This window comes from Scyliorhinus torazame, chromosome 31 (genome assembly GCF_047496885.1).
Source record: "Scyliorhinus torazame isolate Kashiwa2021f chromosome 31, sScyTor2.1, whole genome shotgun sequence".
NCBI lineage: Eukaryota > Metazoa > Chordata > Chondrichthyes > Carcharhiniformes > Scyliorhinidae > Scyliorhinus > Scyliorhinus torazame.
Genome location: NC_092737.1, coordinates 35,071,615 through 35,086,283, shown reverse-complemented (window position 1 = coordinate 35,086,283; position 14,669 = coordinate 35,071,615). Strand labels below are relative to the sequence as shown.

The following is a 14,669-nucleotide window of genomic DNA, read 5'->3' as shown; positions in this document are numbered from 1 at the left end:
TATTCAGAGCATGTCCTTTTGTGGGAACGTGAGTGAGGAATCGCAAAGTCCATATCGTGAGAACAAGTCCGTGTGTTGACTTGAGTGCTCTTGCAAACGGCCAGCATTGATTCCAGCCAGGGTCTCATCCTTTTCCCAGCGGGAACAGTTTCTCCCCGTCTACTCTGTCCAGCCCCCCCCCCCCCTCGCGATTTTTAACAACTCTATCAAATCTCCTGTCTTCTTCTCTCTGAGGAGACAGACCCAAGCTGTCTAATCTATCCTCATATCTGTGTTGCTGCGATTGTACAGGGCCTTGGTGAGGCCACACCAGGAGTATTGTGGGCAGTTTTGGTCTCCTTCTCTGAGGAAGGATGTTCTTGCTCTCGCGGGGAGAGCAGCGAAGGTTTACCAGACTGATTCCAGGGATGGCGGGACTGTCGTATGAGGAGAGATTGACTCGGTTGGGATTGTTCTCGCTGGAGTTCAGAAGAATGAGGGGGGGATCTCATAGAGATTATAAAATTCTAACCGGACTGGACAGGGTCGATGCAGGAAGGATGTTCCCGATGGTGGGGGGGGGGGACTGGACAGGGTCGATGCAGGAAGGATGTTCCCGATGGTGGGGGGGACTGGACAGGGTCGATGCAGGAAGGATGTTCCCGATGGGTGGGGGGGGTCTGGACAGGGTCGATGCAGGAAGGATGTTCCCAATTGGGGGGGGGGTACTGGACAGGGTCGATGCAGGAAGGATGTTCCCGATGGTGGGGGGGACTGGACAGGGTCGATGCAGGAAGGATGTTCCCGATGGTGGGGGGGGGGGCGGGGACTGGACAGGGGTCGATGCAGGAAGGATGTTCCCGATGGTGGGGGGGACTGGACAGGGTCGATGCAGGAAGGATGTTCCCGATGGTGGGGGGGGACTGGACAGGGTCGATGCAGGAAGGATGTTCCGATGGTGGGGGGGGGACTGGACAGGGTCGATGCAGGAAGGATGTTCCGATGGTGGGGGGGGGACTGGACAGGGTCCGATGCAGGAAGGATGTTCCCGATGGTGGGGGGGGGGGGGGGGAGACTGGACAGGGTCGATGCAGGAAGGATGTTCCCGATGGGGGGGGGGACCTGGACAGGGTCGATGCAGGAAGGATGTTCCCGATGGTGGGGGGGACTGGACAGGGTCGATGCAGGAAGGATGTTCCCGATGGTGGGGGGGGGACTGGACAGGGTCGATGCAGGAAGGATGTTCCCGATGGTGGGGGGGGGGGGGGGACTGGACAGGGTCGATGCAGGAAGGATGTTCCCGATGGTGGGGGGACTGGACAGGGTCGATGCAGGAAGGATGTTCCCGATGGTGGGGGGGGACTGGACAGGGTCGATGCAGGAAAGATGTTCCCGATGGTGGGGGGATCTGGACAGGGTCGATGCAGGAAGGATGTTCCCGATGGTGGGGGGGGACTGGACAGGGTCGATGCAGGAAGGATGTTCCCGATGGTGGGGGGGGACTGGACAGGGTCGATGCAGGAAGGATGTTCCTGATGGTGGGGGGGGACTGGACAGGGTGGATGCAGGAAGGATGTTCCCGATGGTGGGGGGGACTGGACAGGGTCGATGCAGGAAGGATGTTCCCGATGGGGGGGGGGGGACTGGACAGGGTCGATTGCAGGAAGGATGTTCCCGATGGTGGGGGGGGGACTGGACAGGGTCGATGCAGGAAGGATGTTCCGATGGTGGGGGGGGGGGGGGGACTGGACAGGGTCGATGCAGGAAGGATGTTCCCGATGGTGGGGGGGGTCTGGACAGGGTCGATGCAGGAAGGATGTTCCCGATGGTGGGGGGGGACTGGACAGGGTCGATGCAGGAAGGATGTTCCCGATGGTGGGGGGGGGGGGGGACTGGACAGGGTCGATGCAGGAAGGATGTTCCCGATGGTGGGGGGGGGACTGGACAGGGTCGATGCAGGAAGGATGTTCCCGATGGTGGGGGGGGGGGGGACTGGACAGGGTCGATGCAGGAAGGATGTTCCCGATGGGGGGGGGGACTGGACAGGGTCGATGCAGGAAGGATGTTCCCGATGGTGGGGGGGGGGGACTGGACAGGGTCGATGCAGGAAGGATGTTCCCGATGGTGGGGGGGGACTGGACAGGGTCGATGCAGGAAGGATGTTCCTAATGGTGGGGGGGACTGGACAGGGTCGATGCAGGAAGGATGTTCCCGATGGTGGTGGGGGGGACTGGACACAGGGTCGATGCAGGAAGGATGTTCCCGATGGTGGTGGGGGGGACTGGACAGGGTCGATGCAGGAAGGATGTTCCCGATGGTGGGGGGGGGGACTGGACAGGGTCGATGCAGGAAGGATGTTCCCGATGGTGGGGGGGGACTGGACAGGGTCGATGCAGGAAGGATGTTCCCGATGGTGGTGGGGGGGACTGGACAGGGCCGATGCAGGAAGGATGTTCCCGATGGTGGGGGGGGACTGGACAGGGTCGATGCAGGAAGGATGTTCCCGATGGTGGGGGGGGGACTGGACAGGGTCGATGCAGGAAGGATGTTCCCGATGGTGGGGGGGACTGGACAGGGTCGATGCAGGAAGGATGTTCCCGATGTGGGGGGGACTGGACAGGGTCGATGCAGGAAGGATGTTCCCGATGGTGGGGGGGGGGACTGGACAGGGTCGATGCAGGAAGGATCTTCCCGATGGTGGGGGGGGGGGGGACTGGACAGGGTCGATGCAGGAAGGATGTTCCCGATGGTGGGGGGGGGGGCTGGACAGGGTCGATGCAGGAAGGATGTTCCCGATGGTGGGGGGGGACTGGACAGGGTCGATGCAGGAAGGATGTTCCCGATGGTGGAGGGGGACTGGACAGGGTAGATGCAGGAAGGATGTTCCCGATGGTGGGGGGGGACTGGACAGGGTCGATGCAGGAAGGATGTTCCCGATGGTGGGGGGGGGACTGGACAGGGTCGATGCAGGAAGGATGTTCCCGATGGTGTGGGGGGGGACTGGACAGGGTCGATGCAGGAAGGATCTTCCCGATGGTGGGGGGGGACTGGACAGGGTCGATGCAGGAAGGATGTTCCCGATGGTGGGGGGGGGGGGGACTGGACAGGGTCGATGCAGGAAGGATGTTCCCGATGGTGGGGGGGGGACTGGGCAGGGTCGATGCAGGAAGAATGTTCCCGATGGTGGGGGGGGGGGGACTGGACAGGGTGGATGCAGGAAGGATGTTCCGATGGTGGGGGGGGGGGGCTGGACAGGGTCGATGCAGGAAGGATGTTCCCGATGGTGGGGGGGGGACTGGACAGGGTCGATGCAGGAAGGATGTTCCCGATGGTGGGGGGGGGGGGCTGGACAGGGTCGATGCAGGAAGGATGTTCCCGATGGTGGGGGGGGGACTGGACAGGGTCGATTTCCACAGGATTGTGTTCCACGTGGCAGCGGTACGAGCCCCTCAACAGTCGCGGAATCGATCCAGTTTCGGCACCAGATATGCTGTCGTGGAAACCCTGTTGTCAAGAAGCAGGTAGATATAACATTTGGGGCGTAGGGTGTGGTGATGTACATCACTGTAAGTACACAAAGGGTTAATGTACATCCACATACACCTAGCTAGACACTAGAGGGAGCACCAGAGACATGACACACAGACAGTCAACCAATAGGTCAGTAAGATAGGACACGACCAATGGGCATTCACGATACACACAGAGGTGACACTACCACAGGCGGGCATTACACCAACCCATATAAAAGGACACAGCACACATGCTCAGTCTCTTTCCAGTGGAGACTCTCAGTGAGTACAGACACAGGGTTGATTACACATCACTCCCACCACGTGGATTGTAGCAGACTGGTTCGTCAGTCTGAGTAGCTATAGCAGGATTAACAGTCGCGTCGAATCCAAGTAGGAGAATTGTTAAGAGTTTAATAAACGTGTTCAAGCTATCTCCAAGTCTGAACCTTCCTTTGTCAGAGTGCACATCGAGGAAGCAGCTTATGCTACGTCAACAAAACATAGGGGATCAAAGGCTATGGGGAGGAAGCAGGATGAGGCTATTGAGTTGGATGATCAGCCATGATGGTGATGAATGGTGGAGCCGGTTCGAAGGGCCGAATGGGCTCCTCCTGCTCCTATCTTGAAAAATGAAAATGAAATGAAAATCGCTTATTGTCACAAGTCGGCTTCATTGAAGTTACTGTGAAAAGCCCCTAGTCGCCACATTCCGGCGGCCTGTTCGGGTACACGGAGGGAGAATTCAGAATGTCACGAATGACCTCTCCTGCCCTCTCTCCAATCTGTTCACATCCTTCCTGTGCTGGGCCCAGCACTGTGCACAGTATTCCAGCTGAACCTGAGATTTATAAAGCTTCCTTGGTGCTTCACGAGACTCAGAATGACGTCTGGTTTTCGAACCATTCGCTCAACCTGCCCCCAGCTATTCGAGATTGCAAGCGTTCTAGATTAAACATATCATCAAAACCCCACAGTGCAGAAGGAGGCCATTCAGCCCATCGAGTCTGCACCGACCCTTCGGAAGAGCGCCCTATCTGTCGGGCCCACTCCCTCGCCACCCCTCCCCCTCTTCCACCCAGACACCCCTTCCCCCAACACCTTCCACCCACACCCTCCAGCGCCATAGCCCCCCCACTACCTCCACCCTGCCCCCTCCGCACAGTCCCGCCCACAGCCCCATTCCCCCTATCCCCTCTCCCCCCTCTCCCTGCTCCCCCTAACCCCTCTCCCTCCCACAGTCCTGCTCCCCACAGACCCTTCCCCACCCCTTCTCCCCTCTGTCTCCTCTCCCCTCCCCCACCCCCTACCCCCCTCTCCCCCCCACAGCCCCATTACCCCCTCTCCCCTCCTCAGCCACATTACCCCCTACCCCCTCTCCCCCCCCTCCAGCCACATTACCCCCTCTCCCCCCACACCCTTGCCCCCCCACAGCCACATTACCCCCCTACCCCCTCTCCCCCCCCACAGCCACATTACCCCCACACCCCCCCTTCCCCCACAGCCCCTTCCCTCCATAGCACCTCTCTCCCTCCCCCTACGTCGCTCCCCCCCAAACTTCCCACCACAGCACCCCCCCCACCCGTAACACTGCCCCTATAGCCCCCCACTCCCACCCACCCCCGCTGCCTCGCACCCATAGTCTCCGCCCCCCGCACAACCCCCTCCCCCTCCATCCCTCTCCCCCCCCACAGCCCCCTACCACTCTGCCCCCTCCCCCAGAGACCCCTCTCTCCATCTCCCCCCACAGCCCCCAACCACTCTCCCCCCACCCCCAGAGACCCCTCGCTCCATCTCCCCCCCACAGCCCCCAACCACTCGCCCCCCCTCCCCCAGAGACCCCTCGCTCCATCTCCCCCCCCCCCACAGCCCCCAACCACTCACCCCCTCCCCAGAGACCCCTCGCCCCATCTCCCCCCCACAGCCCCCAACCACTCTCCCCCTCCCCCAGACACCCCTCGCTCCATCTCCCCCCCCCCCAAAACCCCCAACCACTCACTGCCTCCCCCAGAGACCCCTTGCTCCATCTCCCCCCCACAACCCCCAACCACTCACTGCCTCCCCCAGAGACCCCTTGCTCCATCTCCCCCCCCCACAGCCCCCAACCACTCTCCCCCTCCCCCCAGAGACCCCTCGCTCCATCTCCCCCCCCCCACAGCCCCCAACCACTCTCCCCCTCCCCCAGAGACCCCTCGCTCCATCTCCCCCCCACAACCCACAACCACTCCTCCCCCCCCTCCCCCAGAGACCCCTCGCCCCATCTCCCCCCCACAGCCCCCAAGCACTCACCCCCTCCCCCAGAGACCCCTCGCTCCATCTCCCCCCCCCCCACAGCCCCCAACCACTCACCCCCTCCCCCAGAGACCCCTCGCCCCATCTCCCCCCACAGCCCCAACCACTCTCCCCCTCCCCCAGAGACCCCTCACTCCATCTCCCCCCCCCAGCCCCCAACCACTCACCCCCTCCCCCAGACTCCCCTCTCTCCACGGGGAGTTCATCGTGAATATATTTCGCTGCTTTACGATGGTGGCCACGTTCCCAGAGTACCTCAGTGGATTCTCAGGGCGTGCTTTGGGACGGCCTGGAATGGCGAATGCGACCGTTCCTCCTCTCTCTCTCTCTCTCGCTCGCGCGCGGGGGGGGACCTATTTCCGTTTTTTAGGCTTCACGCTCACTCCGGCCTCGATCCCTTCCAGGCTGCCGAGGAAATCCTGACCGTCGCCTACGACAACGGGGTCAACCTGTTCGACCACCGCTGAGATCTATGCCTCGGGCACGTAAGTCACGGCACAATCCCACCCGGCGTTCCCGACAGGGATTTCGGGCCAGCACGGGAATTATGGCTCCTGTTCTATCGGGAGGCGATGCGTGGGCCTGGCGCTGTGCAAGACGCCGGGGCCCAGAAACTGGCCCTTCTGCCTCCTCCCTCCCAACCCCCCATCCAACTACCCCGCCGCGCCTCTTCTGTGCCTTTCAAGGCCTCCAACTGGGGGTATGAATCGCCCGCGTGTTTCCGAATCGAAGCGGGTGGCCGACATATTGTGGGTGGGGAAGGACAAATTAGGGCATTCTTTAAGCAGGCCGAACCTCTTCAAAATGGGCCCCTAACGCTTATTCGAGGCCCTCAGCCTCCGCTAAGGCAGGTTTTCCCTTCAGGGAGCTAGCACCCGGGGCAGCCAACACTGGTGGAAACCAAACTCTGGTATCGCCTCTGAACAGAGACACCAAGTTAGTTATCCAATGGACAGGCGGAAGACTGAGGAGGGCCTACATTCACATCGGGGCAACCCTGTACCTGACCAGCTCACCCCCACCTTTCGCTGTCCTTCCAACAGGAGCCTCAATCCCAAATCCTGGGCCTATTGGCGAAGGCCTGATGAAGGGTGAATTCTGGGTACGTGGCGTCGCGTGTGACGCTATTGATTTGTTCGTTTTCCTACCCCCCTCTCTCTAGGGCTGAGGTGACACTGGGGAACATCATTAAGAAGAAAGGCTGGAGGTAGAGACGATTTACTTGTTTTTTTAAATTCATTTGCAGGATGAGTGTGTCGTTGGTTGGGCCCAGCATTCGTTGCCCATTCCCTAATTGCCCCTCGAGAAGGTGGTGGGTGAGCCGCCTTCTTGAACCCGCTGCGGTCCCTGAGGCGTAGGTACACCCACTGTGCTGTTAGGGAGGGAGCGGCTATCATAACCTTGTGTGGAATGTAACTTATTCACCACGTTAATCACCTCCCAGCAGCCTCCATAACTCGGACATCCGAACTCCGGGACCGTTTGTTCTTGGGCTGAATTTCACAGGGAATCTGTGCCCAATCCAGGGCCTGTCCGGGGGTGGTTATGGAGGGGGGCAGGGAGGGGGGGGTTACAGAGCAAGCCCCTCCAGCCAGGAAGCTTCCTCATTTCAAAGGTCACCATTAGGCCTAATTTTCTTGGTCCAGGGAGATGGGGCCCGTCCACGAACCCCAGAAGCGGATCATCAGCTGAGGTTGGCTGGTTTGAATCCATAGAATTCCCGCATCGAGTCTGCGCCCGACTCATTGAAAGAGCTCCTTGCCCAGGCCCGCTCCCCCCTCCCTGTCCCCGTAACCCCACCTAACCTGCAATAAGTAATGAGCAGGACTTGATTAGGGAACTTAAGGTGGAGGAACGCTGAGAGGAAGCGATGACCGCGATTTGATAGAGTTTACCCTGCAGTTTGACAGGGAGAAGCTGCTTAGAAAGGGAGAGGAAATTACTAGTGGTGTACCACAAGGATCTGTTTTGGGCCACTGCTGTTTGTCATTTTTATAAATGACCTGGAGGAGGGTGTAGAAGGATGGGTGAGTAAATTTGCAGATGACACTAAAGTCGGTGGAGTTGTCGACAGTGCGGAAGGATGTTACAAGTTACAGAGGGACATAGATAAGCTGCAGCGACTGGGCTGAGAGGTGGCAAATGGAGTTTAATGCAGAAAAGTGAGGTGATTTATTTTGGAAGGAATAACAGGAAGACAGAGCACTGGGCTATTGGTAAGATTCTTGGCAGTGTGGATGAGCAGAGAGATCTCGGTGTCCATATACATAGATCCCTGAAAGTTGCCACCCAGGTTGAGAGGGTTGTTAAGAAGGCGTACGGTGTGTAAGCTTTTATTGGTAGAAGGATTGAGTTTCGGAGCCATGAGGTCATGTTGCAGCTGTATAAAACTCTGGTGCGGCCGCATTTGGAGTATTGCGTGCAATTCTGGTCGCCGCATTCTCGGAAGAATGTGGATGCATTGGAAAGGGTGCAGAGGAGATTTACCAGAATGTTGCCTGGTATGGAGGGAAAATCTTATGAGGGAAGGCTGAGGGAGCATTGCGGAAGGAGGTTGCTGGGAGGTAAGTCAACCTTTAAAAGCACTTCTCTTTGCAGGGGCAGGCCAGTCGATTTCGGCGGCCGTGAGAGCAGCTGGTGAGTCAGTTTCAGCAGGAGCTGAGAATTTTCTTTTTTTTTAAATTAGTTTTTTAGGCGGGATCAGGAAGTCGACCCGCGGACGTCTGGGAAGACCCTCACCAATAAATTCTGGTGGAGAGGAAACCCGAGACACTACACGTGTAGTGTCTCCCACCCGCCCTCCTCCTCTAACCTAATAATAAGACCCATTGGTCTGAGGTAAGTACCATATTTTTATTATATTATTATTATTTTTTTGTTTAATTTAATTTAGTTGTTAGCTAGATCTTGGTAGAAAGTTAGAGGAATGGCAGGGAAGGGAGTGCAATGTTCCTCCTGCAGGATGTTTGAGGTGAGGGATGCCGTTAGTGTCCCCTGCTGATTTTACCTGCAGGAAGTGCTGCCATCTCCAGCTCCTCCAAGACCGAGTTTGGGAACTGGAGCTGGAGTTGGAAGAACTTCGGATCATTCGGGAGGCAGAAGGGGTCATAGATAGCAGCTTCAGGGAATTAGTTACACCAAAGATTGGAGATAGGTGGGTAACTGTAAGAGGGACTGGGAAAAAACAGTCAGTGCAGGGATCCCCTGCGGTCGTTCCCCTGAGAAACAAGTATACCGCTTTGGATACTTGTGGGGGGGACGACTTACCAGGGGTAAGCCATGGGGTACGGGCCTCTGGCACGGAGTCTGTCCCTGTTGCTCAGAAGGGAAGGGGGGAGAGGAGCAGAGCATTAGTAATTGGGGACTCTATAGTCAGGGGCACAGATAGGAGATTTTGTGGGAGCGTGAGAGACTCACGTTTGGTATGTTGCCTCCCAGGTGCAAGGGTACGTGATGTCTCGGATCGTGTTTTCCGGGTCCTTAGGGGGGAGGGGGAGCAGCCCCAAGTCGTGGTCCACATTGGCACCAACGACATAGGTAGGAAAGGGGACAAGGATGTCAGGCAGGCTTTCAGGGAGCTAGGATGGAAGCTCAGAACTAGAACAAACAGAGTTGTTATCTCTGGGTTGTTGCCCGTGCCACGTGATAGTGAGATGAGGAATAGGGAGAGAGAGCATTTAAACACGTGGCTACAGGGATGGTGCAGGCGGGAGGGTTTCAGATTTTTGGATAACTGGGGCTCTTTCTGGGGAAGGTGGGACCTCTACAGACAGGATGGTCTACATCTGAACCTGAGGGGCACAAATATCCTGGGGGGGAGATTTGTTAGTGTTCTTTGGGGGGGTTTTAAACTAATGCAGCAGGGGCATGGGAACCTGGATTGTAGTTTTAGGGTAAGGGAGAATGAGAGTATAGAGGTCAGGAGCACAGATTTGACGTCGCAGGAGGGGGCCAGCGTTCAGGTAGGTGGTTTGAAGTGTGTCTACTTCAATGCCAGGAGTATACGAAACAAGGTAGGGGAACTGGCAGCATGGGTTGGTACCTGGGACTTTCGGATGTTGTGGCCATTTCGGAGACATGGATAGAGCAGGGACAGGAATGGATGTTGCAGGTTCCGGGGTTTAGGTGTTTTAGTAAGCTCAGAGAAGGAGGCAAAAGAGGGGGAGGTGTGGCGCTGCTAGTCAAGAGCAGTATTACGGTGGCGGAGAGGATGCTAGATGGGGACTCTTCTTCCGAGGTAGTATTGGCTGAAGTTAGAAACAGGAAAGGAGAGGTCACCCTGTTGGGAGTTTTTTATAGGCCTCCTAATAGTTCTAGGATGTAGAGGAAAGGATGGCGAGATGATTCTGGATATGAGCGAAAGTAACAGGGTAGTTATTATGGGAGACTTTAACTTTCCAAATATTGACTGGAAAATATATAGTTTCGAGTACAATAGATGGGTCGTTTTTTGTACAGTGTGTGCAGGAGGGTTTCCTGAAACAATATGTTGACAGGCCAACAAGAGGCGAGGCCACGTTGGATTTGGTTTTGGGTAATGAACCAGGCCAGGTGTTGGATTTTGGAGGTAGGAGAGCACTTTGGGGACAGTGACCACAATTCGGTGACGTTTACGTTAATGATGGAAAGGGATAAGTATACACCGCAGGGCAAGAGTTATAGCTGGGGGAAGGCAATTATGATGCCATTAGACGTGACTTGGGGGGGATAAGGTGGAGAAGTAGGCTGCAAGTGTTGGGCACACTGGATAAGTGGGGCTTGTTCAAGGATCAGCTACTGCGTGTTCTTGATAAGTATGTACCGGTCAGACAGGGAGGAAGGCGTCGAGCGAGGGAACCGTGGTTTACCAAGGAAGTGGAATCTCTTGTTAAGAGGAAGAAGAAGGCCTATGTGAAGATGAAGCGTGAAGTTTCAGTTGGGGCGATGGATAGTTACAAGGTAGCGAGGAAGGATCTAAAGAGAGAGCTAAGACGAGCAAGGAGGGGACATGAGAAGTATTTGGCAGGAAGGATCAAGGAAAACCCAAAAGCTTTCTATAGGTATGTCAGGAATAAGCGAATGACTAGGGAAAGAGTAGGACCAGTCAAGGACAGGGATGGGAAATTGTGTGTGGAGTCTGAAGAGATAGGCGAGATACTAAATGAATATTTTTCGTCAGTATTCACTCAGGAAAAAGATAATGTTGTGGAGGAGAATGCTGAGCCCCAGGCTAATAGAATAGATGGCATTGAGGTACGTAGGGAAGAGGTGTTGGCAATTCTGGACAGGCTTAAAATAGATAAGTCCCCGGGACCTGATGGGATTTATCCTAGGATTCTATGGGAGGCCAGGGAAGAGATTGCTGGACCTTTGGCTTTGATTTTTATGTCATCATTGGCTACAGGAATAGTGCCAGAGGACTGGAGGACAGCAAATGTGGTCCCTTTGTTCAAAAAGGGGAGCAGAGACAACCCCGGCAACTACAGACCGGTGATCCTCACGTCTGTAGTGGGTAAAGTCTTGGAGGGGATTATAAGGGACAAGATTTATAATCATCTAGATAGGAATAATATGATCAGGGATAGTCAGCATGGCTTTGTGAAGGGTAGGTCATGCCTCACAAACCTTATTGAGTTCTTGAGAAGGTGACTGAACAGGTAGACGAGGGTAGAGCAGTTGATGTGGTGTATATGGATTTCAGCAAAGCGTTTGATAAGGTTCCCCACGGTAGGCTATTGCAAAAAATACGGAGGCTGGGGATTGAGGGTGATTTAGAGATGTGGATCAGAAATTGGCTAGCTGAAAGAAGACCGAGGGTGGTGGTTGATGGGAAATGTTCAGAATGGAGTACAGTCACAAGTGGAGTACCACAAGGATCTGTTCTGGGGCCGTTGCTGTTTGTCATTTTTATCAATGACCTAGAGGAAGGCGCAGAAGGGTGGGTGAGTAAATTTGCAGACGATACTAAAGTCGGTGGTGTTGTCGATAGTGTGGAAGGATGTAGCAGGTTACAGAGGGATATAGATAAGCTGCAGAGCTGGGCTGAGAGGTGGCAAATGGAGTTTAATGTAGAGAAGTGTGAGGTGATTCACTTTGGAAGGAATAACAGGAATGCGGAATATTTGGCTAATGGTAAAGTTCTTGAAAGTGTGGCTGAGCAGAGGGATCTAGGTGTCCATGTACATAGATCCCTGAAAGTTGCCACCCAGGTTGATAGGGTTGTGAAGAAGGCCTATGGAGTGTTGGCCTTTATTGGTAGAGGGATTGAGTTCCGGAGTCGGGAGGTCATGTTGCAGCTGTACAGAACTCTGGTCCGGCCGCATTTGGAGTATTGCGTACAGTTCTGGTCACCGCATTATAGGAAGGACGTGGAGGCTTTGGAGCGGGTGCAGAGGAGATTTACCAGGATGTTGCCTGGTATGGAGGGAAAATCTTATGAGGAAAGGCTGACGGACTTGAGGTTGTTTTCGTTGGAGAGAAGAAGGTTAAGAGGAGACTTAATAGAGGCATACAAAATGATCAGGGGGTTGGATAGGGTGGACAGTGAGAGCCTTCTCCCGCGGATGGATATGGCTGGCACGAGGGGACATAACTTTAAACTGAGGGGTAATAGATATAGGGACAGAGGTCAGAGGTAGGTTCTTTACGCAAAGAGTAGTGAGGCCGTGGAATGCCCTACCTGCAACAGTAGTGAACTCGCCAACATTGAGGGCATTTAAAAGTTTCTTGGATAAACATATGGATGATAATGGCATAGTGTAGGTTAGATGGCTTTTGTTTCGGTGCAACATCGTGGGCCGAAGGGCCTGTACTGCGCTGTATTGTTCTATGTTCTATGTTCTATGACTTGAGGCTGTTTTCGTTAGAGAGAAGAAGGTTAAGAGGTGACTTAATTGAGGCATACAAGATGATCAGAGGATTGGATAGGGTGGACAGTGAGAGCCTTTTTCCTCGGATGGTGATGTCTAGCACGAGGGGACATAGCTTTAAATTGAGGGGAGATAGATATAGGACAGATGTCAGAGGTAGGTTCTTTACTCCGAGAGTAGTAAGGGTGTGGAATGCCCTGCCTGCAACAGTAGTGGACTCGCCAACACTAAGGGTATTCAAATGGTCATTGGATAGACATATGGACGATAAGGGAATAGTGTAGATGGGCTTTAGAGTGGTTTCACAGGTCGGCGCAACATCGAGGGCCGAAGGGCCTGTACTGCGCTGTAATGTTCTATGTTCTATGATTCAGAAGGAGTGAAAATGTTTGTTCCAAAGGGTGGCGGATTTAACCCCTTTTTTCTTGTTTCTCTTCCTCTGCAGGCGGTCCAGTTTTATCATCAGCACCAAGCTCTATTGGGGGGGACAGTGAGTATGTGAGGGGGCAGCTTGCCACATTCCCAGCCCGGTGGCATTCTTGTACTCTACCACCTCCCCCTCCACAGTACCCCCACCCATACCTCCAACCCCACCTCCGCCCCAGCCCCACTTTCAGTACTGCAATGGGTGAAGAGGATGGACATGGTGATAAGTGATGTCAATGATGATGTATCAGAGTGATCAGTCAGTCACGTCCTGGGCTCGGTCAGGAGAAAGGCTGGATCGTCCAACGCTGTACCGCTGTGTCTAGGGTGATGATGAGCGTTGGGCTGGATTTTCCGTTCCAGCGGCTCGGTGGGTCTGGTGAGCGGCTGCCCCGGTTTGAGCGTCGGAGTGGATTCTCCGCCCGGTCACCGACTCCGATACATACAACGGAGAATGCCGTCCCAATGTTTCAGCAAGTGGTAGAGCGAGCCGCCCTTGCCGGGCGCTAAGTCAGGGTTAAGATCGGGCAGAGGCAGGGCTCAGCGGGACTGCAGGTTCGGAGTGCGTTTGCTTCAATGCGAGAAGCAGAGGAACTGTGAGCCTGGGTTACGGCGTGGAACTACGATGTAATTGCAGTGACAGAGTCATGGTTCGAGGAGGGGCAGGACATGCAGCTTAACGTGCCGGGATAACGTTGTCTTGGACGGGACAGAAGGGGAAACGAAAGAGGTGGGGGAGTGGCATTGCTGACCAGGGAGCAGATCACAGCGGTGTTGAGGGAGGACACACTGGAGGGGGCTTGTAGTGAGGCATTACGGGTGGAGCTCAGGAATGAGAAACGTGTTGGGAGCGAGCTATAGGCCTCCTAGCTGCCCGCAGGAGACAGAGGAGCAGGTGTCTAGTCAGATACTGACACGGTGTGAAAAAAGCAGGGTAGTTGTGATGGGCGACTTTAACTGTAGATCTGGAGCTAGTGGTGTTCCCCAAGGATCAGTTCTGGGACCTCTGTTGTTTGTAGTATCTATAAATGATCTGGAGGGAAATGCGGGTGGTCTGATTAGCAAGTTTGCGGATGACACGAAGATTGGTGGAGTTGTTGATAGTGCCGAGGATTGTCAGAGGATACAGCAGGATATAGATAGATTGGAGATTTGGACACAGAAATGGCAGATGGAGTTTAATCCGGACAAATGGGAGGTGATGCGTTTCGGAGGATCAAATCTAGGTGTGAATTATACTGTAAAGGGCGGAACCCTCAGGAACATTAACATAGAATCAGAGAAGTTTACAGCATGGAAACAGGCCCTTCGGCCCAACCAGTCCATGCCGCCCAGTTTTTACCATTAAGCTAGTCCCAGTTGCCCACACTTGCAGAGGGATCTGGGCGTGCAGGTCCACACTTCCCGAAAAGTGGTGGGCCAGGTGATTAAGAAGGCAGGTGGCACGCTCGCCCTCACCAGCCGGGGCATTGAGTGCAAGCGTTGGGAAACCAGGGCAGCACGGGGGCGCAGTGGTTAGCACTGCTGCCTCACGGCGCCGAGGTCCCAGTTCGATCCCGGCTCTGGGTCACTGTCCGTGTGGAGTTTGCACATTCTCCCCGCGTCTGCGTGG

At 55.3% G+C, this 14,669-nt stretch overlaps 1 protein-coding gene across 1 annotated transcript in view; it reads left to right on the top strand.

The window, feature by feature from the left end:
• The window catches only part of LOC140404606 (voltage-gated potassium channel subunit beta-3-like), a 72,608-nt gene that overhangs the window by 1,671 nt on the left and 56,268 nt on the right, over nt 1-14,669 (top strand). Inside the window, 4 exon segments of the mRNA XM_072493207.1 lie at nt 6,188-6,241; nt 6,243-6,268; nt 6,946-6,990; nt 13,077-13,121. Of these exon segments, the coding sequence (XP_072349308.1) occupies nt 6,188-6,241; nt 6,243-6,268; nt 6,946-6,990; nt 13,077-13,121 (170 nt within the window).